The following is a 24,933-nucleotide window of genomic DNA, read 5'->3' as shown; positions in this document are numbered from 1 at the left end:
TGGATTTTAAGGCATAAGTAATTTCATATGAATCCCAATGGGCTCTATCAAAATCTGGTTTTTCAGAATTCTATTTCAAGAAATCACAAATAAAACTACATGAGACAGAATCGTTAATTGTCCCAGGTTTTGAAAAATGAAAGAATAATTAAAAATAGGACTGAGTGATCAATCATGTTCCCCAGTCACTTATTAGAATAAACCCATCTCTCATAATAATATTCATTCTTCTCATTAATTATTAGCCAATCAGTACTAATTGCCACTCTAGAATATCCACTATTCTGAGGCTACATAAGTATCGAGTGGGTTCCATGATGGATCTTTAGCATTTAAACATGCCTCTGATCAGAAAGGAAAGCAAAGATCACTAAGAGTCAGTTTTGGTTAAGCCTGCTTTAATTAATTCCCCTTTTCAATAGTTAATACATCCTGGTAGATCAGGACAATGGTATAGAAAGTATTCTTGTATAACAACAAGAGATTTGACAAGGTCTTTCACAATAGGAAGGATAGAAAAATTGTGGAAGGTGTGAGGACCGAGTTAACACTCTAGATACCTCAGAATCAGCTGAAGTCAGGATAAGCAAAAGTCCTTGGTCTTTATTCTTGGTCATTAGGGGTAGAAGTGAAAGGAATGGACACAGGATCTCCACAATCTTCCTTCTCCTCCTCTACTGCCAAAGTGACCCTCGCTTGTTTTATTCCACCCCCTAATTCCTCCCACAATTCTCTGTATAAACCAAAAGATCAAACCAGCACAGAATAATGGGAAGGGCTATTTTCCAAGCATATGCTAATTGAGTATTGTTCAATTGGTAATCAGCCTTAAGGGCTCCATTGTCTGACCCCAGTGCATTAACTCAGAGTTTCAGCCCTTTATATCTCCTGCTTTCTTTTGTTTTAGAACACCGATGGTCACGCCATCCCTGACTTCTCAGAGAGGTGAGAACCCCCAAAAGGAGGGGATCACCCCCTCCATGACTTCTCAGGAAAGGAAGTGAAAACACCAAAAAGGAGGTGATTCCACTCCCCCTCCCCTCCACTTCTCAGGGAAGAGAGGTGAAAGCACTAAAAAAGAGATGATCACACCCTCCCTGATATCTCAGGAAGAGAAATGAAAAACACCAAAGGGAAGTGGGGAGTCAAGCCAGATATTGCAAGCAGGTTTCTGGGCTGAAGGGTCTTATTAGAAACAGGTATGCACAAACCCATCAGCACAGGAGGTATTACACAAGCACATAGCAATAACGCACAGGCTATTAGTTGATGACTCTCCCCACAGCCAGTGCAGGTTCAATGTGGTGTAACAAATATGAATTGTACATGCAAGTAACAGTATAACAAACAATATAAATCAACATGGTGTTGTAAAAGATTTCCAGAAGTCCTAGAAGGAGGGTATGTAATCAACAGTCACTCATACGCCTTCTTCAGCAGCTAAGAGATAGTCCAAAACCAATCTATTGTCCATTGCTTCATGTGTCAGGGAATCCAATGATTCCTGCAGATTTTGAAATCCTGCAACAGTCTTATCATTTCTCAGAAAATCCAATGATTCCTGAGGGTTTTCAAGTCCAACAATTTTTGATGTCCATGAGTCAAATGCCATAACTGCCAGGCTCTTTCAATGGTGAGCACAATCAGCAACAGAACCATACAATGTTTCTTGGGTCTTCTCCTTCGTTTCAAGGATCTGCTCCATCTCTCTCCAATGGACAAGGCTAATATGGCTCGTTGGCATCCATCTGATTCCTTCTCCATCTGCAGAGATATAAGCAAACCCTCTCCCCCAAGCAATTAACCTATCTGGTCCCTTCCATTCAGCACTTTCTGGGTCTCTCCACATCACCTGGTGATTATCCAAAGATAGTGGAGCTGCTCGCACTGGACACTGCCCTTCTGATGGGTTATAAAACCTGTCTGCCAGAGCCAGTGTATCTTTGTCAAAAATCAAGAAGTTAATAGTATAAAGAGCTAGATTTAGAAGTTCTCTAGGGTTACCTGTGGCTCCCCCTTTCTTTTGTTTTTAGAGGAGGGTCTTAATGTCTCTCCTCTCTACTATTGCCTGTCCTTGAGGATTAAAGGGTATGCCACTGGTGTGTAAAATCTTATACTGTGCACAAAAGTGTGTAAAATGTTTGAAAGTATATGCAAGTCCATTATCTGTTTTTATTGCTTATGGCACACCCATAATTGTAAATGCTTGCATAAGGAATTCAAATGACCACTTGGGCTATCTCTTTTGCTGCTGATATTGCAAAAGTGAATCCTGAAAAGGTGTCTACCACAACATGGATAAAAGACAGACGACCAAAACATTTATAATGGGTCACATCCATCTGCCAAATTTCATTGGGTCTCAAACCACGAGGGTTCTTCCCTGGAGGCAGTGTAGGAGCGTGGAGAGGAAGGCAAGCTGTACAGGCTTTTACTATGCTCCTAGCTTCCTCTCCTGTTATTCCAAATTGTAAATGTAAAGCTTGAGCAGCCTGATGATATTTAAAATGAGATTCTTGGGCTTCTTGAAATAAAGAAGGATTGGCCAACATGGTTAGAAGGCTATTTGCCTTTGAATTACCATCAAAAATAAGATCTGGAAGTTCACTATGAGAGTGGATGTGCAAGATAAAAATCTTACCTGGATGTTTTCTCACTTGCTCATGAAGTTCCTTAAAGAACGATATATATTAGAGGCTACAAATTTTATTTGGGCTGTGGCAATTCTTTGTACCACACCTACTGAATAGGCCGAATCAGATATTATATTTCTATCTCCTGGATAATAAATAAGAGCCAGAATCATTGCATACAATTCATTCTGCTCAGTGGATTGAAAAGGAGTTCTGACTACTCTTTATAGTTAAGTCATGAGAGTATACAGAACAAATATTATGTTTTGATGCATCTGTAAAGATAGTTCATCCTTTAAGAGGAACTTTAGAAACTTTCTTCAAGAATCCACCACCAATTATGTAATAGTCTGGTTATCTTTAATGGAGACCCGTGTGTAAAATTTGGAGCTATAGCCAATAAAATTTGCTACTCTTGGGATGGTTTTACAGGGCGCATTAATTTGTGCAATAGTATAAAACGTGTATAGCTTATCAAGTCTTATCCCAGATAATTGTACTGCTCGCTTAATGGCCTTTAATAAAATTCTAGCCACAAGCACTGGGTAGGGTGTAAGGCTTTGTTCTGGTTGTGCCGGGAGGTTCACCCACTCTATCACACTGTCTCCTTGATGAAGGACTGCTGTGGGTGCTTCTTGTGTAGCAAAAACTGATATTTCCAAGGGTTTTTGAGTGACTCTTTCAACCACATTGGATAAAGCCAGTTCAACTTCTCTCAAAGCCTCTAGAGCTTCTTTTGTAAGTTGATGTGGTGAGTTTAAAGCACTGTCTCCCCTTAAAATGTCATATAATGGTTGCAATTGATAGGTAGTCAAGCCTAACACTGGAGGCATCCATTGGATATCTCCTATCAATTTCTGAAAGTCATTTAAGATGTTTAGCTTCTCTGTTCTTAAGGGCAGTTTTTGTACTGTAAGCACCTTAGGGTATATTTCATATCCTAAACATTGAAAAGGAGCACGTCTTTGAATTTTTTCTGGAGCTATATGCAATTTATAGTTCCTTAGTGTTTATATGGTCTTTTGTATATATGCTTCTAACATTTGTTCCTCAGGTGCACATCCCAATATATCATCCATGCAATGTAATAACATTACTTCTGAAAATGCTTTTCTTACTGGAAAACTCCAGTAAGTTTCATTCCCTATGGCAAAATTATCCATTCATATCTTTTATAAGGTTCAGCTAAGTTAACGCTAGGCACTGAAAAGGTCTTTTCTCCTATCCTGTTTTCTCACTCTGTCTTTATGCCAACATTGATCTTTGAAGATGCTGTACTTTACCACATTGAAAGCATTGATGAGTCTCTCTGAAAGTCCCTTGCCAAAAGGGACCCTGTCTTCCCATGATCTTGGGAAGTCTGCTTCATAGCCTGGCTCTAAAAGGTATTTGTGCCCACTGAGGCACAGCGTCTTATGATCTCCTCTAAAGGAGCATCCTAGTATAATTCTTCTACAAACCTCAGTAGCATTTTCTTTAGCAAGTTGCCTTATCATAATCTGTTGCTGCATTTTCACCATTAGTTCATGTGACAACTGTCTGAAAATGTCCCACAAAATCAGCAAAGGGTTCATTTGGCCCTTGTGCAATTTTTGTGAAGGCTTTACCCTTGTCATTTTTACCAGGGAGAAAAGCCCATGCTTTGATAGTAGCAGCAGCAATTTGCTCATATGCTACTGTGGGGTATTAATCTGTACTGAAATGTCTGCATAAGAACCTACACCTGTTAGTTGGTCTTTAGAGGTAGATGTGAAAGGAATGGACGCAGGATCTCTACCACTTTCCTTCTCTTTGTCCTCTTTGTCTACTGCCAAAGTGACTCTGGCTAGTCTTACTCCAACCCCTAATCCCTCCCACAATTCTCTATATACACCAAAAGATAGAGCCAGCACAGAATAGTGGGAAGGGCCATTTTCCAAGCATATGCTAATAGAGTATTGTCCAATTGGTAGTTAGCCTTAAGTGCTCAGTTGTCAGACCCCAATGCATCAACTCTGAGTTTCAGCCCTTTACAGAAAGAATAGAAAATTATAGGATAGATGATAGGTGAAGTGTATGTGAATGAATGAATGAATAAAGCATTTACTAAATGCTTACCATATGCAAAGCACTGTGTTAAAAGTATGAGATATAAAGAAAGAGGAAGGCATTCTCTGATCTCAAGGAGTTCACATTTTGAAGGGGAAGCAAACATGCATGGAAGGTTTCAGCTGCAGACCAGCTGTAGTCCTCAGGGTACAGCTGCAAAGCAGATGTTAATATCTCTTTTTTAATATAATTTCTACTAATAAAATTTTATCGGTTTCTGATTTTGAACCACTTGATGGTGCCAAGGGCCTGGTGGTAACACCTTCCCTTTCTGGATCTTGAGCTTTTTGCTGGAACAATTGCTAAGCTGCCTCCCCGGCCTCTCTCAGATGCTTCTGAGGTTGATGACTGAGGGCACTGGGCTGGAAGCCCCATGGTATTCCCAAGATTCTTGGCCAGGGTCTCCATCAGAAAGTCAGAGTCAAGGTACTGGAGGTGTTTTGTCTTACTTGACACAAGTTGTCTCCTTTCTCTCCCTTAGAGTACCTTACTTCAGCTAAGTTGGCTTGCCTGCCCAGTGGTTGGCAACTGTGAGAATAGCTGGCCACTTCTCCACAGCGCTCATCTTGCTGGATCATAACTGTTAGAAACTGAGCTCAAAGAACTGGTGGCTGAGGTGGATGTAGGGTCTGCCACCCCATAAGCATCCTGCTAGTGGCATTTAGTATGCAATTGCTGCTGGTGGTGATAAGGAAGGTTGATCCTTTCTTCACATTAATTTCTTTCTTTATTGATTGCTGTGGGAGCTAGCCTAAAAACATGTCTGACGATGTGAAGGACCTTACTATTTCCAAGGCTCTTGGGTTCAGAGTTCTGGCTATCTCCATCAGGGTCTGAGGGAGGACAGGGGTTAAGGTGGTAGTGGTGGTGGTTTGACATATGTGTCACATGTTGTCTCCTGCCTTTCCCTCATGGTGTCATGCTACTTAACTAGGGGAATAATTGAATTCAAAGAGCAAAGATTAATAGATCTATAACAACCTGGAAGGTGATATTTCATGGACTGCCAATGTTTTTATCATTAACTTGGATAAAGATGTGAATGGAAAATTCATCACATTTGTACAAAATATGAAGCTGAGAAGGGGGATTACAGAAAAGGGATCAAAAAAACTCTGCTATACTGTAGTAAGAGGCTGACTCTAATAAGAGGATATCTTAATGGAATCTTTAATAAAATAAGAGAGATGCATATAAAATCTCACATCAGGGTTAAAAATAAACACACATAGGCTGGGGATACTGCTTTTTAAATAAAAGGTGTGTGTGTGTGTGTGTGTGTGTGTGTATACATGTCTTTCTCATGAAAATGTAAGTTCCTTGAGGAAAGGGACTAGCAATTTTATTTTTGTCATTGTATTTGTGTGTTTAGTACAAGCCTGGAACACAGAAAAGATTTTATAAATGTTCTCAATTAGTTGATGAGAAAGATATGATGGATTGTATAGAAAATACATTGGGGCTTCATTTCACATAAAAGGAGCAGACAACCTGCATGCATTAGACACTTAATAAATGTTTGTTATATTATTTTAAATTCATCATTATTATTAATAATCAATAAAATATCAAATTAATTAACTAATCAAATTATATTAATTACTATATAAATTGTAGGATGATTAGCTTAAAGAATCAATGCAATCTTATGGTAAGTTTGAATTACTCATGAGCAATTAAAAGTTCTTAAATTATTTAGATGTATTTATTTGTATAAGGAGTGCTTTGTATTCTGGTGTGTGTCATGGAAGAAAAACCTCATATTTTCTATAGTTATTTTAAATGGAATTTCTCTTTCTATCTCTTCCTGCTGAGTTTTGTTGGTAGTACACAGAAATGCTGATAATTTGTGTGATTCAATTCTATATTCTGCAACTTCACTGATGTTACTAATTGTTTCAATTAATTTTTAGTTGACTCTCTAGGGTTTTCTTGGTTCACCATACAATTGGCATCAAGGTGATAATTTTGTTTCCTCTTTTCTTGTGCTTATTCTCTCTCTTATCTTACTGCTATAGCTAGAATTTTGAATACTTTTGAATCAAATAGCCGGTGGCACAGTGAATAGAATTCTTAGCATTGAACTCCTTTATGAGTTCAAATTTGGCCTCAGATATTTACTAGCTGGTTTAAGTCTTGAGTTGGCACTATATATGAGTCAAAGGATAAATCTGTGATCTGGGGAAGTCACTTTACCCTGTTTGCCTCAGTTTCTTCATCTATAAAATGAGCTGGAGAAGGAAATGGCAAACCACTCTAATATCTTTACCATGAAAACCCCAAATGGGGTCACAAAAAGTCAGAAATGACTGAACAACAACATATGAAATAGTGAAAAAGGAGATACTTGCTTTGCCATAGATCTTGGTTTAAGATAGAAACTAATTATGATGTTAACAAAGGAGCTATCTATACCTATGGTTTCTTGTGTCCTTTTTAAAAAATAAAACAAAACATAACAGGAATAGGTGCTTTATCTTATCAAAAGATTTCCTGCATCTGTTGATTTAATATGATTTTTATTATTCTTATATATATTCAATTATACTTTAGAGATTTTTTATTATTATACTAACCCTATATTCCTAGTATAAATCCGACATGGTCATTGTGTATAATCTTTGTGATATGTTGTTGTAGTCTCCTTGCTAATATCTTAAGACATTTTGCATCAATATTTATTGGCTACTATTTTATTTCTCTGTTTTGACCCTCCCTGGTTCAGGTATTAAGATCATATTTGTATCATAAAAGAAAATTGGTAGGTTCCTTCTTATCTTAATTTAAAATAACAACAACAGCAACACTATAATAGTAGAATTACTTGTTCTTTAAATATTTGATAGAATTTGGATATAAATTCAACTTCTTCCATGGTTTTTTTCCTTTGGGAGCTCATTTGTAGCATATCCAATTTCTTTTTTCTGAAACTGAATGACCTGACATTTTATATAAGCCATGTAACTTCTGTTTGCCTCAGTTTCCTTATTGTATAATGGGAATAATAATAATAATACCTTTTTCCCAGAATAAATTGTAGTACACACATATGCTTTATATTATCACTTAATATTTGCCAGAGATCTATAATATCTAACTTATCTAAAATTCTATTCACATCCTTAATTTTTCTCTTATTTATTTTTTGGTTAGATTTTTCAATAATGAAACAGATACTTTGAGGTCCTCTACTATTATAATTTTATTGTCTATCTCTCTGTGTAACTTACTTAACTATTTAAATATTTAGATGCTATGCAGATGAATGTGTATATATACATATATATATGTACATATGTATATATAGTCTTGACCTTAATTTATTGAATGATACCTTTCAATAAAATATAATTTCCTTATTATCTAAGTCTGTTTTTTCTAATTCTTTTTTTTTTTTCTGAGATAATGGCTGCTATCCTTGGAGAAAACTATCTTCAGCTTTATTGACAAAAACATAATATTTGGGGTACCTATCTTACTAAAAGAACAACAACAAAAACACCACAAATCATACTTAACAAGGGCGATGTTTGCATGCCTCTCTGTCCAATCAAAATTCACCTGAGTTTTGCTCTAAATTTTGGGTGTCATATTTTAAGAAGAACATTTGACTAGCTAGTTGTCACTGTTCATTAGTTCCCAAGTCTCCATGGCCTTATTTGGGGTTTTCCCAGTAAGGACACTTGGAGTGGCTCTGCCATTTCCATCTCCATCTCATTTTACATATGAAGAAACTGAGGCAAACAGATGAAGTGTCTTGCCTAGGTCACACAGCTAGTAAGTGTCTGAGGTCAGATTTGAACTCGGGAAGAATTTTCCTTGACTCCAGGCCAGATGCTCTATGCAATATGGTGCCACAGTGCTGCTCCAAGAGCAAGTCGGTGAGAGGATTCAAGATCATGGTTTGTGGAGATCAGTTTGATGGGAGTAGAGAATTTCATCTTCTAGAAGGGAAGATCAAGGGATGACATGATAGCTGCTTTTAAGTACTTGAAAGGCTATCACCTGGAAGAGAGATTATGCTTATTTGGCTTGGACCCAATAGGCTCAACAAGGAGTAATGGAAGAAAGTTTGTTCTAGATAAGGAAAAACTCTCCCAATTAGAGCTTGAATGGAATGGAGTATCTTCAGTAGGGATGAGCTCCCTATCACTGAGTGACTTCACAGAGAAGTTGAAGATGTCATATGTTTTTTATTCAGATAAATGCCAAACTTAAATGACTTCTAAGGTCCCTTCTGAGACCCTATGATTCTATCTTTGAAGGCCTGTTTCAGGTCTAACATTAATTTTCTTTTCTTTCTTCATTTAAAAATTTTTATCATTCATTTCAAAAAAAAATTTTTGAGTTCCAAACTCTCTTTCTCCCTCCTCAATCCATTAACAAAGCAAATAATACTCAGTATACATGTAAAGCCATGTAAAACATATTTCCACTAATATTTAATTTTCTAATGTCTTCTTTAGCTTTGACATTCCATGTTTTGATGTCCCTTCTAGCTCTAACATTGACTTAATGTATCTTTATCTATAAAATGAGGGACTTGGATTTAAAATGCCTCTAGGATGCTAAAATCTATCATCTTATAATTTTATTATTACTGTTTTGATTAAATCAACACTACATTTATATTGACTGGGTAATTGAGACAACTCTTTTCCTTTAAAACTTGGTAATGGTTGAGAAGGGGAGGATAGAAGAGAGGGCATATTGGTGGAGAGGGTGGAGAGAAGCAAAACACTTTTGAGGAAGAACAGGTAAAAAGAGAAAGATTAGAATAAACAAGGGAAATATAGTTAGCAATAATAATTATGAAAAGAATTTTGAAGCAGTTTCTCTGATAAAGCCTCATTTTGATTAATCTAGTATCAGACTAGATAGGATGGCTAAATCAAGCCCCATTTAATAATTTTGTAGGGATTGTGTTTGAAGAACATGTTTTATATGCTATACTTATGCTACTACCATATATACTTTATTTTTTACATTTATGCAGCACTTTTTTTTTCTCAATATTATTTTTCTAAATACATGAAGAATAGTTTTTAACATTCATCTTTGTCAGACTTTGTGATCCAAATTTTTCTCTTTCCCTTCCTTCTGTTCCCCGCACATACAGGAAGCAATCTGATATAGGTTAGATTATGTACAATCCTTTTACATTTCCAAATGACATGTTGTACAAGAAAAACCAGACCAAAAGGGAAAAAAAAACCAAGAACATCCAGTCTCTATCATTCTCTCTCTGGATGTGGATGGCATTTTCCATCTAAGTCTATTGGCACTGTCTTGAATCACAGCATTGTTGAGAAGAGCCAAGTCTATCACAATTGATCATCACCTAATCTTGTTACTGTGTACAATGTTCTCTTGGTTCTGTTCACTTTACTTAGCATTAGTTTATGTAAGTCTTTCCAGGCTTTTCTAAAATCAGCCTGCTTGTTATTTCTTTTAGAACAATAATATTCCATTACATTCACATACCATAACTTTTTCAGTTATTCACCAACTAATCAGGTATCTACTCAATTTCCAATTTCTTGCCACTACAAAGCTGCTACATTTTTGCATATACCATATATACTTTACAAGTCAATCAGACCAGACCACTCTATACTAGTGACTTTATCCTACCTTATCCAAGTTACCAATGCAAAAAACCAAGAGAGAATGGAAGTCAGAGTCCTTGATCAATTCAAGCTATATCCTGGAGCTCACAAACTATGATCTTGACCGGATCATTAGGTTTTCTGCGTCTCTGGCAATAAAAATGGGGATATCTCTGGGGATTCAAAAAGAGACAAAAGCTATTCCCTGACCTCAAGAAGCTTATAATCTGATGGAGAAGACAACACACAAATAAATGTAGAAGTATGCAATAAAATACTCAAGTTAAATATTGAAATAGGCTACTCACACTAATATCACCCTGTGGGAAGGGGTATGTCTAAACTGGAATCCCCCTTATTGCCCCTGGCAACCATTGTACTTGGCAAAAATTGCTCCTAGTATCTTCTTGGTCTATTGCCCTACCACGTGGGGATTTTACATTATTGAATAGCTTACACTTGAAAGTGTTGTAGACTCATTTCTGCTCTCCACAGTATTCCTGAATTGTCAGTACCTTTATCCCCATTTTATAGCCAAAGAAACAGAAGGGCAGAAAGACCAAATAATCTGACCAAAATCTCACTTTGTGAGCTCCAGAATATAGCTTGAATTGATTGGGGATCTCTTGACATCCAGTTTCTCTTGGCTTTTAGACTGGTAGCTGAAATCAGATAGGGGAAGTCATTAGGATAGAGAAATAAATCTGTAAATAAAATCAAACTTCTATAAGTTGTCAAGAGCTATATGAGAGACAAAGGATATTAGTGGAAAGAGTAACAGGTTTAGAGTCACATGTATTGAATATGAATCCTGAGTTAGACATTTACTACTTGTGTTTCCCTGGGAAAACTAATGTCTCTCAGTTATCTTAGATGTAAAAGGGGGCTAGCTTGCTCATTGTCTACAACAAAGGTTTGTAAGCAAATTAAACTTCATAAATTTGACAGAGCAATAAACACATGCTATTACTATCACAGTTATTATTTACTGGATTGGAAGATTCAAGAAAGTAGGAATATATAATATATATACACACACATATATATATATACCTATATGTAGTATATATGATTTATATTTTCCCTAGATTGCTGAATAAGTAATTGCTAGAATCATGGAATTTTAAAATTGGAAAAAAACATTTCTCCATTAGACTGGCTAAATTTAACTTAATATTTGTAAAGCTCTTAGCACAGGGCAAGGTACATAGTAGTATTTAATAGATTTTTGTTCCTTTCTCCTTCCTCTCATTTTACTGATTAATAAAAAAAAAAAAAAAAAAAAAACAGGCAAAAAGAGGGATAAGAACTTTGCCTCAAACTCAGAGAAAAAACAAAAAGAGATCTTTGCAGGGAGATTTCCTCTTCTCTCTTCATTTCCCATTAGGCATTCTCCTTTACCCATCTCACATGAAGAAGTGGCCATTCTCATTAAAAAAAATCCCTCTAAAGGCACTCCATCTTCTTCCTCCAGCAGGCTGCCTATAGTATTATCCTTACTCTTTCATCTTAAATCTTCCTATTTTCCTTTCCTGCTGTTTGAAAACATGCCCATGTCTCCCCCATCCTTAACAACTCTCATTTGAATCTGCCATCCCCATTACCATCATCTTTTTCTGCCTCAGTTTACTCAATTACTTCCCAGTGTTGTTGTGAGGATCAGACGAGACAACATTTATAAAGTGCTTAGCACATATTAAATGCCTAATATATCTTCCTCCCTCCCTCTCTTCTATCCTCCCCTGGCTTCTCTTCTTCTTTCCTTTTTTTCTTTCCTTTCTTCCCTCCTCCCTCCCTTTCCTTCCCTCCTTCTGTCCTTCCTTCCTTCCCTTCTCTTCCTTCTATGCTAAACTCCTTAAGACAGCCATTTACTTCCTCTCCTCTTACTCTTTGAAACCCTCAGCAATCTGGCTTCTGACCTCAAAATTCTTTTTTTTTTTTTTTTTTTTAAATAGCCTTTTATTTACAGGATATATACATGGGTAACTTTACAGCATTAACAATTGCCAAACCTCTTGTTCCAATTTTTCACCTCTTACCCCCCCCACCCCCTCCCCTAGATGGCAGGATGACCAGTAGATGTTAAATATATTAAAATATAAATTAGATACACAATAAGTATACCTGACCAAAATGTTATTTTGCTGTAAAAAAAGAATCAGACTCTGAAATATTGTACAATTAGCTTGTGAAGGAAATAAAAAATGCAGGTGTGCATAAATATAGGGATTGGGAATTCAATGTAATGGTTTTTAGTCATCTCCCAGAGTTCTTTTTCTGGGCATAGCTAGTTCAGTTCATTACTGCTCCATTAGAAATGATTTGGTTGATCTCGTTGCTGAGGATGGCCTGATCCATCAGAACTGCTGACCTCAAAATTCAACTGACACTTTTGTCTCTTGAATTTACCAGTGACATTGTTATCACCTTCTCCTGGATCTTTTCTCTAGTCTAGATTTCAGTGACTCAGCTCTTTCCAGGTTCAGTCTCCTTTGCTGGTTTTTCAGTCAGATCACACCCATTAACTGTAGGTGTTGCCTGGGTTTGGGTCCTAGACCTTCTAATCTCCCACTCCACTATCTTGCTTGGCGTAGGATTCAATTTTCATTCCCAGAATTTATTTAGCTCTAAACTTTACTCTAGTGTCACCATGTATCTTTTGGACTCCCTCTAAATGATTTAAAATGCAGCATGTCCAAAACAGAACTCATTATCTTTCCCCCTAAACCCTCCTCTTTCCCCACCTTTCCTCATGAATGCAGAGGACACCACGTCTTCTCACTCATACAGACTCACAACCTTGGAGCCATTCTTGACTACTCATCTGCACTCACTGCACTGAAGTTGTTGCCAAGTCTTATTGCTACACCCTCACAACATCTCATGCATGTTGCAATCTGTCTGCTCACACTGCCTCCTACTTGGTACGGACCCTTATCATCTCATGCCTGGACTATTGCAGTAGCCTTCTGATTGGTATCTGTCTTGTCTCTATACTCCCTTCCTCATCCACTCAGCTACTAAAATACAGATGTGACCACTGCATTGTCCTCCAATTCATTAATCTATGGCTCCTTATTAGTAATAGGATCAAATATAACAAAATTCTTTGTCATTCAAAGCTCATTATGAGCCCCCTCCTAGCTTTCCAGGCTTCTTATACTTCACTCCCCTCCAAATGCACTTTTAAGTCAGTGACACTAAGTAGTCTTCTTGCTGTTCTTCCAAGATGACATGATAAGGTTCTCTCCCATATTTGGAATGCTTTTCCCTCTCCTAAAATCCTTGAGGGCCTTCTCTTGGAGATTATCTTCGTTTGCATTCTACATATATTTCATGTGAAAAGCATTTAGTTGTCTAGTTTATTAGAACAGGAACCCCTTGAATATAGGGATAGTGTTTTTGCTTTTCTTTGTAGTTCAGTGGTTAGTCAAGTGTCTGATGGGTATATGACAAATGTTTAATAAATGTTAGGTAACTGACTTGAGATCACATAGACATTAAATGGTAAATCTTAGACACAGATGAATTCTGTTAAAGAAAAAAGTTTGATTTAGCTCAGTTTATTTCACCCTAAACAATTTACCAGCATAAGATCTAGTAATTACTAATAATATTTGGATAAGATTTACCCATTTGAGATATGCAGGTCTCGATTTTCTTTGTGGCACAATGGAAAGAACTTTGGATGTAATCAGAGGTCCTCTGCATATTCCGGCTAGCTGAGTTTCACTTAATGCCATAGTTTGGTGCAGTGGATAGAGTACTGGATATCTTCCTGAGTTCAAACCTGGCCCCAGACACTTACATCAACTCTTCTTGCCTCAGTTTTCAGCTGGAGAAGGAAATGGCAAACCACTCCAGTATTTTTGCCAAGAAAACTCCAAACAGGGTCATGAAGAGTTGGACAGTTGAACAACAAAATAACATATTTGAAAATGTACTTGAATAGGTTTTTTTCCCTTAAGTTTCTTATCCCTGAGTTGAGCCAGCACTTTCATCACCATTTTATATTCAGAGGTCAAAAAGTCTGTGACTCAACCCAAACTGTATACACATAGGGGCATGAGCTCTAGTACAGACTTTGTTGAGGAGGGACTTCTGACACTTCCTCCTCTCCCCCTCATCTCACTTCCTCTCACAGTTAAGTGCTTTATCAGTATCATCTCATTTGGTCCTCATAGTCAACTGTATAAATGAGAGCTGCTGCTCCAATCTTCACCCCACCTCCATCCATTCAGTTGACCATAGTTAAAGAGCCTGATCGCAGCTTCTACAAAGGTAAAGGCGAGTTGAGTGGAAAGGGCAGAGGATTTGATCAGGACTCTAATGACCCCTGCAACTCTTTCTTCTGCTATTCCACATGAACTCTCTTGGTTCAGTTGGGCAGGTCTATGCACTGCCTCCAGAACACACAATGTTTACTCACCCTCAGGTTCTTGCTTAGTTCCTCTCCAGCTATCTCTCAAGACTCCCCTTCCTTAAAACTCAGTGATAAAATTAGATTTAGACTTATTAGGGGTCTTGGAGGTGAATGTTCCAAATGTAGCACAGAAAAGGGAAGAGAGCTGCCCAAGGTCACCTGGGCATTGAAAAGCAGAGCTGAGATTTGAATTCGGGTCTTTCGACTCTAAATCCAGTTTCCCCACCAGTTCTCCAAGTTGATTATAAGATTCTTGAGAGTAGGCATTGCATCTCTGGCTTCCCGCATAGAACCTCCCACAAGGAGCTAATGCTTTAAAATGTAATGACATTCAGATTCATCAAGGGAACAAAATTATTTATTGTTACACAGCTTTGTATTGTTAAATAGTGGACTTCACTGTACAGAGGGGCACATTTTTTGATTTACAAGATGTTAACAAAAGTCCAAGTTAAAGGTTTCTTGCAGAGCAATGCAAGCATCTTCCAATAATCATCCACGGCTCAGCTTAAAACAGTTCCCTTTTACTTTTGCAGGAATGTAAAGACAATGCCAAATACTGATGAGCATATGGCAATGTGACTTCATAGCTCTACATTTCATTTCATTGGTAAATCTGATATTATCTATAGTAGGATTTCACTCTGGGCATCATGAAAATGCACCCTTCTAGGAGTTTTCTTTTTACCATATAGTTCTAAGGAACAAGAATTTCAAACACTCAACCTCTATTTCCAAGAAATAATGCTTGATTACATTTCACATAGATTTCAAACTTTGAAGGAGGAATAAGTCAAAATCTTATAGATTAAAAAAGGCATCCTTTGGCTTCTGAAAGGGTACGGAAATGAGGTTTGGTTAAGGTAACAAATCACAACACACACACATACATACACACTGAGGATTTGGCAAGTGTAACATATGCAGCATTTTCTGCCAGTTTTGTTTTTACTAAAATGTTTTGCAGTACTTAAAAGGGAGTAAGATCTGATAGAGAGCCTCAAGAAATGTGAGTTAGTAAACTGGAAATCTAGTTTTAAAGCTAACTCCCTTTCATATAATCATGAATAACATCTGAGGATCTGTTTATCCACCCATGAATCCATGCAATTTTGCCATTTTTTGCATTTTCTTTACCCCATGTCACAAAAAGCCGCCACAGTAAAAGTTCTGATGCCATAAGAGATTATGACTTCAAGAGCTCAAATAAGAGGGATTGTATTTTCAAAAGCAAATTAAGTTGCTTTTTAAAGAGCAAAGCAAAAAAGTCTAAGTAATAAATTTAGAAATTGCATTTGGAGACAGTTTTTCCGCAAGACTATTAATCTATTTGAAAAGTAAAGCTATAAGTCAAATCAAAGCTAATTATGCAAAAAGAAATAGCTGAGGCAGCCCTAAAATAAAGTAGACAAAATAACTGGAAAATTATTTCCAGAGAGTAAAACCACAGACTTCTCAACTATACAATTGCAGAGTTCTATTCTGAACCCATCTTATTTGTTAGGAAAATCACAGGATCTGGGTTAGAAGAGATTTTAGAGGCTTCACCAAATCAGTGGTAGAGATGGAAAAGGCCTCAAGTTAACTAGTCTAATACTTGCCATTTGTCAGATGAGCCAAACCGAGGCCAGGATATTCAGACAGTTTTGTCCTGGATCACTAAGTTAGTTAAGAGCTATCTTGAGGCTTTGGAATCCCAACCTGGAGCTCTTTTCCTTAGAACAAATCTGTCTCCTCATTTATGTCATTCATCCCTTCCAGGATGCTCTCTATGATGTCCTGAACACGATCAATTGGTCTCTGATTGAATACCTATGGTGATACTACCCTCCAGTTGCTTATTCTATTCTTAAGACACTTCTAATTGCTACAAGGCAATTTTTCCAAGTTCCAAGAAAGTTCTATTTCTTTTTTCTATATCACTCAAGAGCAGTAGAGGTATTATTATCAACTTTTCAACTCTTTAGTGTTTCCTTTTTTGTCTTTGTAGGGGCAAATATAAAAGTCAAACCTTTTTACTGTTTTTGTTCCTTTGCATTCTTATAATTTATATCTTTTCTATTTACCTTTTAACATATGGACTCTCAGGGGAAAATATTAACATTTTTATTTTAATTTTTCAAAATGTGCAAAAGAACACATTTGCTTTTATAGCAATGCCTTCAAAACAAGTCTCAAGCAAAAACAAAAATGGTTAAAACACGCGTCTGTCAATTCATTTTAGCCTTGACCTGTATCACACACTGCTTGCTATTCTAGGCCCCTAAAGAACAAAGTTTTATATGGTGATTTTTTTTTTTCCTTTTTGAAACAAACAATTCCACTAGGAACAGATTCATCTAATATATCTCACTTGTGGTATTCTTGGCATCCAAGTGCTAGGGAGTGCAAAGATTAAGTTCACTGATAGAACTTCCTTTTATTTGTGTCCAGAAATTTTATTTTTGTTCCCCACATGAAATGTTTATTTCATGGCTTTAGAGAGGTAGCATGGTGTAATGGAAAGAACACTGGACAAGGAGTCAAGAGATCAGGTTTGAGTCCTGACTTTGCTACACTTAATAACTTTGTGTGAATATGGGTAAATAAATCATCCCAGCAATTTGAGAGTGTTTCTTCATTTATTAGTTGAGGTCATATTACCTGGTTTGTTGACCTCACAGGGAGCTGTGAATCTCAAAGATTATGCCTGCAGAGGGCTTTGTAACCATAATGCACTGTATAGAAAGTTATTGTTTGTGGAATGAAAAAGCTGAGTGAAGGAAGCAGAGGAAAGGGAAGAGGAAGAAATAACGTCTGCAAGAGCATGGTGCATGGTGCATAGAAAAGACCATTGGATTCAGGCTCCAAGGAGCTAGATTTGCCACTTGCTACCCATAGGACCTTTACAAGTGGCTTAACTTTCCCAAGCCCCAGTTTCCTCATGGACTAGCAGATTCCTAAGATCCTGTTCAGGTCTAAATCTATAACTCCATGAGGTCATGGACTAAACCATGCTTCTTGAATATGATGTTCCAAATAGAGAGTACTGAAAATACTGAATATTATAAACTGTTTTCAGGATTGTTAGATTCAGTCAATTGTTACAAGTTTTCTCAATGTAGCAAGAGGAAAGAGACAGTAGGAAAAGTACAGTACACTGAACACTGTACAAAATAATTAATAGAAAAAGGAACAACAAATGCAACAGTGCTATAAAGTTTCCCATCCCTTTTGTAAGATTTTGTTAGAAACCACCAAAGGTACCAATAAAAAAAGATACATTCATTCTCTTGTTCAGCTTTATGAACTGAAGAGTTTTTGCTCTAAATACAAAAGCAATGGCAATTATTTTGAAGACATCTTTTTAGAACTATTTGGATAATCATGCAAGTGAGTCAAGAATTAGGAATGATTCCTATTTTCCAAAAAGCAGAAACTGTGTCGAATCCTAGCACAATCCCATTTCCCCTTCCTCTATTTCTGGGTTTTAGAGTTTTCTGCTTGATTGAGACTATGATGCTGTGTGTGTTCCAAGCCGAACTCTTGTGACACAGCCTTTGTTTCTGCTACCCAACTTTAAATGTTAACTAGACAACAGTAGTTTTATTCCACTGTGGCTTTTTGAGTACAATATTGCTTTAAGTAGTACAGTTTTATAATCCCAAATAGACTCAACTGCTCTAACATAGATGCCCTACTTGTACAAGTAATTGTTAGAGATAGTCGATTTGACACTAAGGTATCCGTTGTAGATTTTCAGACCTAGTCCTAAGACTGTATTTACAGTATGGACTCAGAAACAAAACTCTCCAAAATACTCATTAAAGGATAAGATTTGTTGTTTTTGGAAAGATAGTTCATAAGTCTTAAAAAGTATTCTCTGAAGATTATAAAAGGTTAGTTAAAATTGTTTAATAGGAACAATCTTGGACAAGCAGAAATAGCTTTGATTTTGAAGGTTAGAGCAACATACATCTGGGAAAGAATCCACAGGGACAGCTAGACTTGACAATTTATATCTCCTCTGGAGATCTGTTTTAAAAAGATGACCACTTAGACACATTGCCTCTTTTGAGCCACATGCCATTTCTTAAAACTGTTGCCTTTCCACACAAAGTATGAGATATTATTCTATTTACATCTAAAAATATTTCTTTTTTTCCTCTTCAGTGTAGTGGAAATGCCCATAAATCAGTCAGTGGAATCCCTCCCTAACATAGATGTAGAACAGCTTTATTGATCTCTGGATTTGTCCAATCATTTCGGATGTCGTCCAGGTGGTTATCAAAATCCACAAGGGTTTCATAGGACCTGCTGTCCAAGAGAGATGCTGAGATCCTCTGGGCTTCCGGCCAGTCTTCACAATAATCACTACAAGGTCAAACAATTTGGAATTAATAGTCTTTTCAAAATGAAAATAACTTCATTGCCTTTTTCAGTTAAAGGGGATGGAGAAAAACAGCCATAAGCAAAAAGATACAAAAAAGAAAATGCAATGACTGATATGGAGAACCTAGATATTGAAGATGTTTTATAGTAACTGGGTTGCTGAAAGGTAAAGGGAACTTCATGTAGGATTTGAAGTATGAATTAACAAATTTTATATCAGAACCTGAAACTGTTGCTTTAAGAATGATGTCAACTTGAATAGAAATAAAGGCCACTAAACCATCCAGAGGCATCCCTGAAGATGCAAAGTGACTTAGAGAACCACTTATTAACATTATCTATATTTTACTCAATTTTATTTATTTTGTTCAATATTTCCCAATTATATTTACATCTGACTTGGGTTGTACCGCACCATATCTTTGATCATCAGTTAAAAAGAAACTGTTCAACAAAATAGGAGAAAGTAAGTAATGATGGCAGTAAGTAAAACAGACCAATCAGAAGTGTGGAAATGAGATCTAAGCACTATTTTGAATCACCAACGTAAGCAGATTTCATAAATGAAAACAGGAGGAGAATGCTGGAAAGAATCTTTGGAATAAGTCTGGGGGTTGGGGGGGACCGAAAACAGAGTAGCATAGTCATGATTTCTCCAATTCCCAGAGCACTTTTTAGGAAACAACATTGGGGAGCAGGCAATGAAGGAAGCATTTGCATTTTACAAATGGGGAGGATCTAGGACATTAAGGGACTGAGACTGTCCAGGTCATGTAACTAATGGGGGTCAGTGTCATAACTGGGATTTGATGCTAGGTCTTTTGACTCTACAATCAGCCACTTTTTTTGGAAGGAAAAAAAAAAGACTATATATTAAATATCCTAATAGAGTTGTGCTCCTAATTAAGATGCTGTTTTTGTACTGGAAATTAGGACTCCTGGAAATGTATATGGGCAGAATGGAAAACATCTTGAATCACGGTGAGTAGTATAAAAATAATTCATTAATATATAATGTGAAAAACTCACTAGTGTGGATCTCTGCACCGCCATTTGTTTTCATGATGCTCATACACATGAATGGTAGGCTCTATGCACTCCATTGTAAACTTCGTGTTGTCTACCTAAGGCACAAGGATAAAAATACTAGTGTAAGCGCACATTCAAAACAAACCAAGTGATTGTAAGAAGCAGCCATCACCTTTCAATAAGATTCCTAGTATCCCTTAATAACAAGGTCCGAAGGCACAACTATTCCCTTTGAAAGAGTTGATGCTGACAGTATGATTTATGGATCTACAGAGTGTTCATTCCCAAGATAAACAGTGTATAATGAGAAAATATCTATATGAAAAGATATATATTTTTTCATGTGAGGACTTTTGTTACTATGTTATTTTATGTTGCTCTCAAACACAACAGCTCTCCTTTGAAATCAGAGCTGCAGAACAGGGTTCCTGATGAAGTTAAGCTTTGCCACAAATTTCCCCAAGTCATGCCTTCTCTCTCACTTCTCCTAGTCAACACTCTGCTACCTGTACTCATTTGAAAGATTTTTTTTTTTTTTTCTGCCCAGATATAGCTTGCATTTTTCTTGCAACTTAATGCAACTTAAAAGAATCAGGCTATGAGTGAAGAAAAATTATTCAAGATGCCTTTAGTAAGAAATAGGACATATGAACCCCAGAAGTCTGGTGGAAAAAACAAGAAAATGTGTCATACCATGATGAGTGCAGTGTCATTGAAGCCCTCTGCAATTCTGGAGGCTACCTTCTCAGCAACCTGGTTTGGACTGTAGAAGAAATATAAATAATTTCTAATTAGAAATGGCTGTTAAGAAACGACATATATCAATAAAATCACAAAGTAAAATATTTTTGATTTGGGCCAAATTGTATTCACTTTCTGACACTTTTTCGAAATGGAAACTTAAAAATCTTGGTGTTGATTGCATACATGGAAATGGAAAGGAAAAATCAAATTTGAGAGACGCTGCTGAAGCAGAGCCAGTGGGCCCAGGGAAATAAACAGGTGTATGGCAGTATGAAATAATTCCAAGAAATCAAGGCTGAGGAAATTAGAATTGTAGGGAAAAGGTGAAAGGAACTTTAAAAAAGGGAGTGTGCGTGTGTAGAGATGAGTACAATTTTCATGTTCGATTTTAGGTGCTACTGAGATATCGCAGGGGATAACATGGATGCTCACTCACTTAACAAATGTATACTTAGTACTTTCTCTGTCTGGAAAAGCAGATCTGGAAGGAGGGTACATGGATACATGTGGATGGAATTCTAAACCTAAATTCAAGAAACTGTTGTTCAATCGTGTCTGACTCCTTGTAACTGCACAGATCACAGCACATCATTGCTGGTCCATGGGATTTTCTTGGCAAGGATACTGGAGCGCTTTGACATTTCCTTCTCCAGGGCTAAGAGAAGTAAAATGACTTATGTAGGATCACACAAGTAGTAAGTATCTGAAGCCAACTGAGAATTTGGCTCTTTCCAATGAATAACAGTGGACTCAAGAAGATCTGGTTTTAATCAGTGTGAGAAGCTCCCAAGAGCTGGGTGACTTTGGACAAGTCCTTTAATATCTGCCTCAGTTTCCTCAACTATAAAATGGTTATAACAGTCCCTAACTCCTTGGGCTATTGTGAGGAAAAAGTGAGTTAATATTGGCAAAGAGCTTTGCAAATCTTAAAGTACTATATACTAAATCTATAAATTTTTAGTGTCATTAGTAGAAGTAGTTGTTAAATAGTGAACGAGATGTAGTAAGGAGAGAATAAAGGTAGAAAGAAAAAAGCCATTAAGAGATTTGTAACTAACAATGAGAAAGAACAATCTCAGGAGTCTTCAGTCACAGAGATCAGCTGATCTCTGCCCAGACTTGGTTTCCATGAAAAGAAAAAAATCATTGAAACAGTTTTCAAGGGTTGAGGTGGTCAACAATAGCAAATGCTTTTTAACAGGAAAACATGCCTTAAACATAATTTTTTTTTGGAATATTTCATATCCTTACATTGACTATTTCAAGACAATCATTTAGAATAAAAATATATGAATTTTTAGTACTTTTCCCATCCTGTAAGCTGCTTTTTATAAATGAAAAACTCGTGGACAAATTGTTGGTAGGATCTAGTCACAAAAAGCTAATTCATAAAGCAATAAGCCTATCCTGATCACTTTCAATTCTGGACCTTTGAAACCAAAGCATGTCATTACTGCTTATCTTCCCTGGGGAATATGAATTAAATATATATTAATTTAGGAAAAAATTAGTTCTACTCAATATGATAACCTGAGAAGTCATTTTTGTCCACATTACCAGATATTCAAACTTTATTAGCAAAGTCATAGAGTAAAATGCTTTACTTTTGCCTTTCATGCCAACCTTAAAGAAAATCACCAGAGGATGATCTTATGAAGAAAGCAGCAGGGAAAAAAATACACAGATTTCCAACAGGGCTCAAACCTAAGGTCTTCTTAACTTAGAATAGGGAAGAGAGAGAAGGGGAGACTTCCTGTCCCTCCAGGGCAAGTTTGTGGTAATAAGTTCATTGAAGTGAATTTCTTAATCATGAGTTAAAATCCAACACAAAACATGGACTCTAAAGTCAAATATAAATTATATTTAAAATTTCTTTTTAATTTATTCATATGATCAACATGAATGTGAACTGAGAAATAAATTGTATTAGTTTTGGGAAAATTATGAGATTAGAGAAATCTTTGATATACAGATTTTATATCTTGGCAGTACAAAAACAAACAAATTTATCAGGAACTTGTCCTTCTGCCAGAGATGATATATTTAATGATGTTTTGTGGCAGATTACAAAGTGGGTAATGGAAAATTTTCATGGACATACCTGGCATCCTTTACACGTTCATTAGCTTGATAATAACCAGCAATCACATAGCTATTATCTTTGCACCATGAATCAATCTGAAATAGGAACAACAACAAAAAAAAAATTCAGAAAAATATCAATGATTTTTTCTGGAAACATATCTCAAAATCACAAATCATTTTTGGTTACTCTCTTTCTTCCAAGCCTTGTTATTCTGTTCACCAGATAAAGGTAAAATTCGATTTGGTTTGCCACAAAGGAGGATTTAGCTTATTTTCTCTCTACTATGTGGGTGGTTAAGTGTGAAGTATGATAGTGCTTTTTCCCTCCCCCAGGAGAGGACCTCCTGACATTGCCAGAAGAGGCAGGGTTAGAGAAGAAAATGAGTTACAAACTCTTACAGCATTAGGTGCCATATCAAAATTTAACATATTTCACAGTGGACATAAAAATTATTTTATTGTAGTGAAATATTAATATAGTACTAGAAATAGAATTCTAAATCTGCAAGAATTATAGATGAACTAGAACTGATATCTTTGCCTTTGTTATTTAAACATCACCTTTACTTTCTTCTATCTTCAGATTCCTGAATCCTGGTTTGAGTTCCATCTACAATCACCTCCAGAGGGGCTTAATTAAAATAGTTGAAATAGGGAGGGAAGATGGAAATAACATTCTGATAACATTCAGTTCAGAACTTTGCTAATAATACTGCTATTATTCATATATGAAGAAATCCCTTCCATTAATAAGACATGTCTTTTGAGCTGTTTTTCAGTGAATGGTGATAGAATGGCACCAATCTCTCAACACTGATTCCTTTATAACTAATTCCATGCAATACAATATGATTAGTTTATGACCCCAGAACAAAGTTCACTAACTCACCCAAGAAATGAAACCAAAACCGCACTGCCTCATGAGTATGAGAATGGCCATACTGGGTTATTCTTCTTGATATTAGGATTTAAGGATACAATGACCTTAGTTTTCCTTAATATCCAGTTTTTTTCACTTCAGTAAGTTTAGATGAAATTTCTATCAACTATTAATTTAAACTTTTTCTAAAGTTACTCCACTAAAAACTACTTCAATGTTTTTTTTTGTTTTTTTTTTTTCCTGGCAACTAGTTTCTTGAAGACTATGGCAGTAGAATATCAACTCTGACAGATCCATCCTAAGTCTGTTTTCTGACCATCAGACTGCCCAAGTGTCCAACCTGTGGCAGAGCATTCCAATCTGGTATTGGTCTGATCAACAAGTCAGACACACTATAACTCTACTCTAATATAATGATGTCATATTAGTTCTTTTCGAAAATGAAGAATAGACAACAACCAAAGCTGGCTCTCTTCTTATTATATACCATTTCTTAGTCTAATGAGATCTACAAAATAATTTCTTACTTCAAAAGACCTGTGATTTCAATGATCTTTCACTGATCTGCATTGATCTACTCTTACCAATATAGATATACCCAATAATATAAAAAACAAATGGTTTCATATGCCTCAATAAATATTATCTACACAATATCACTTGATTGTGTTTATAAAGAGGCACTCTAAATTTTACTAGGATGGTTTTTGGATATCTGACCTAAAGGTCCTATCATGGATTAGTACCTTTAATTTTTCTAGTTTAGTATGCATTGCCAGGGCTTGTGTTCCCTGGGGCAAAGTCTTTGAGAAGCTAGGGTCACCTCCAGATCATGCTTCTGCATGATCTTGCAATGGACTAAGCGATGTAAAAGAATGAAATGGAACAAAGCCCCATTAACTGCACGTTTAGGTAGTTTTGCTCCATTTTACTACTGCATTTCAGTTCTCAGTGGACATATGCTTACTAATCACAGTACTTCCTTCTACTTTCTACTTTTCCTAAGTCTCTATCTTCCAAGCCTCAATAATCACATCTAGAATTGATCATTTAGAGTCAAGCCCTAGCTCA

General features: G+C 36.4%; 1 protein-coding gene across 3 annotated transcripts in view; it reads right to left on the bottom strand.

Moving 5' to 3' along the window:
- Positions 1–24,933, bottom strand: part of EMC8 (ER membrane protein complex subunit 8) — a 34,226-nt gene that overhangs the window by 1,256 nt on the left and 8,037 nt on the right. Inside the window, exons 2-5 of one of the 3 annotated variants that reach the window (XM_031950175.1) lie at positions 22,999–23,075; positions 20,847–20,916; positions 20,154–20,248; positions 15,094–19,106 (exon numbers count right to left, since the gene is read on the bottom strand). In XM_031950175.1, coding sequence (XP_031806035.1) covers positions 18,947–19,106; positions 20,154–20,248; positions 20,847–20,916; positions 22,999–23,075 — 402 coding nt within the window. In that variant the 3' untranslated portion in view covers positions 15,094–18,946. Of the gene's footprint in view, positions 1–15,093; positions 19,107–20,153; positions 20,249–20,846; positions 20,917–22,998; positions 23,076–24,933 lie in introns of those variants that run through there. The other 2 variants (XM_031950176.1, XM_031950177.1) reach the window with 2 other exon arrangements.

Source organism: Sarcophilus harrisii, chromosome 2 (assembly GCF_902635505.1).
Source record: "Sarcophilus harrisii chromosome 2, mSarHar1.11, whole genome shotgun sequence".
NCBI lineage: Eukaryota > Metazoa > Chordata > Mammalia > Dasyuromorphia > Dasyuridae > Sarcophilus > Sarcophilus harrisii.
The sequence above is the reverse complement of the archived record's forward strand: the minus strand, read 5'-3'. Positions and strand labels throughout refer to the sequence as shown.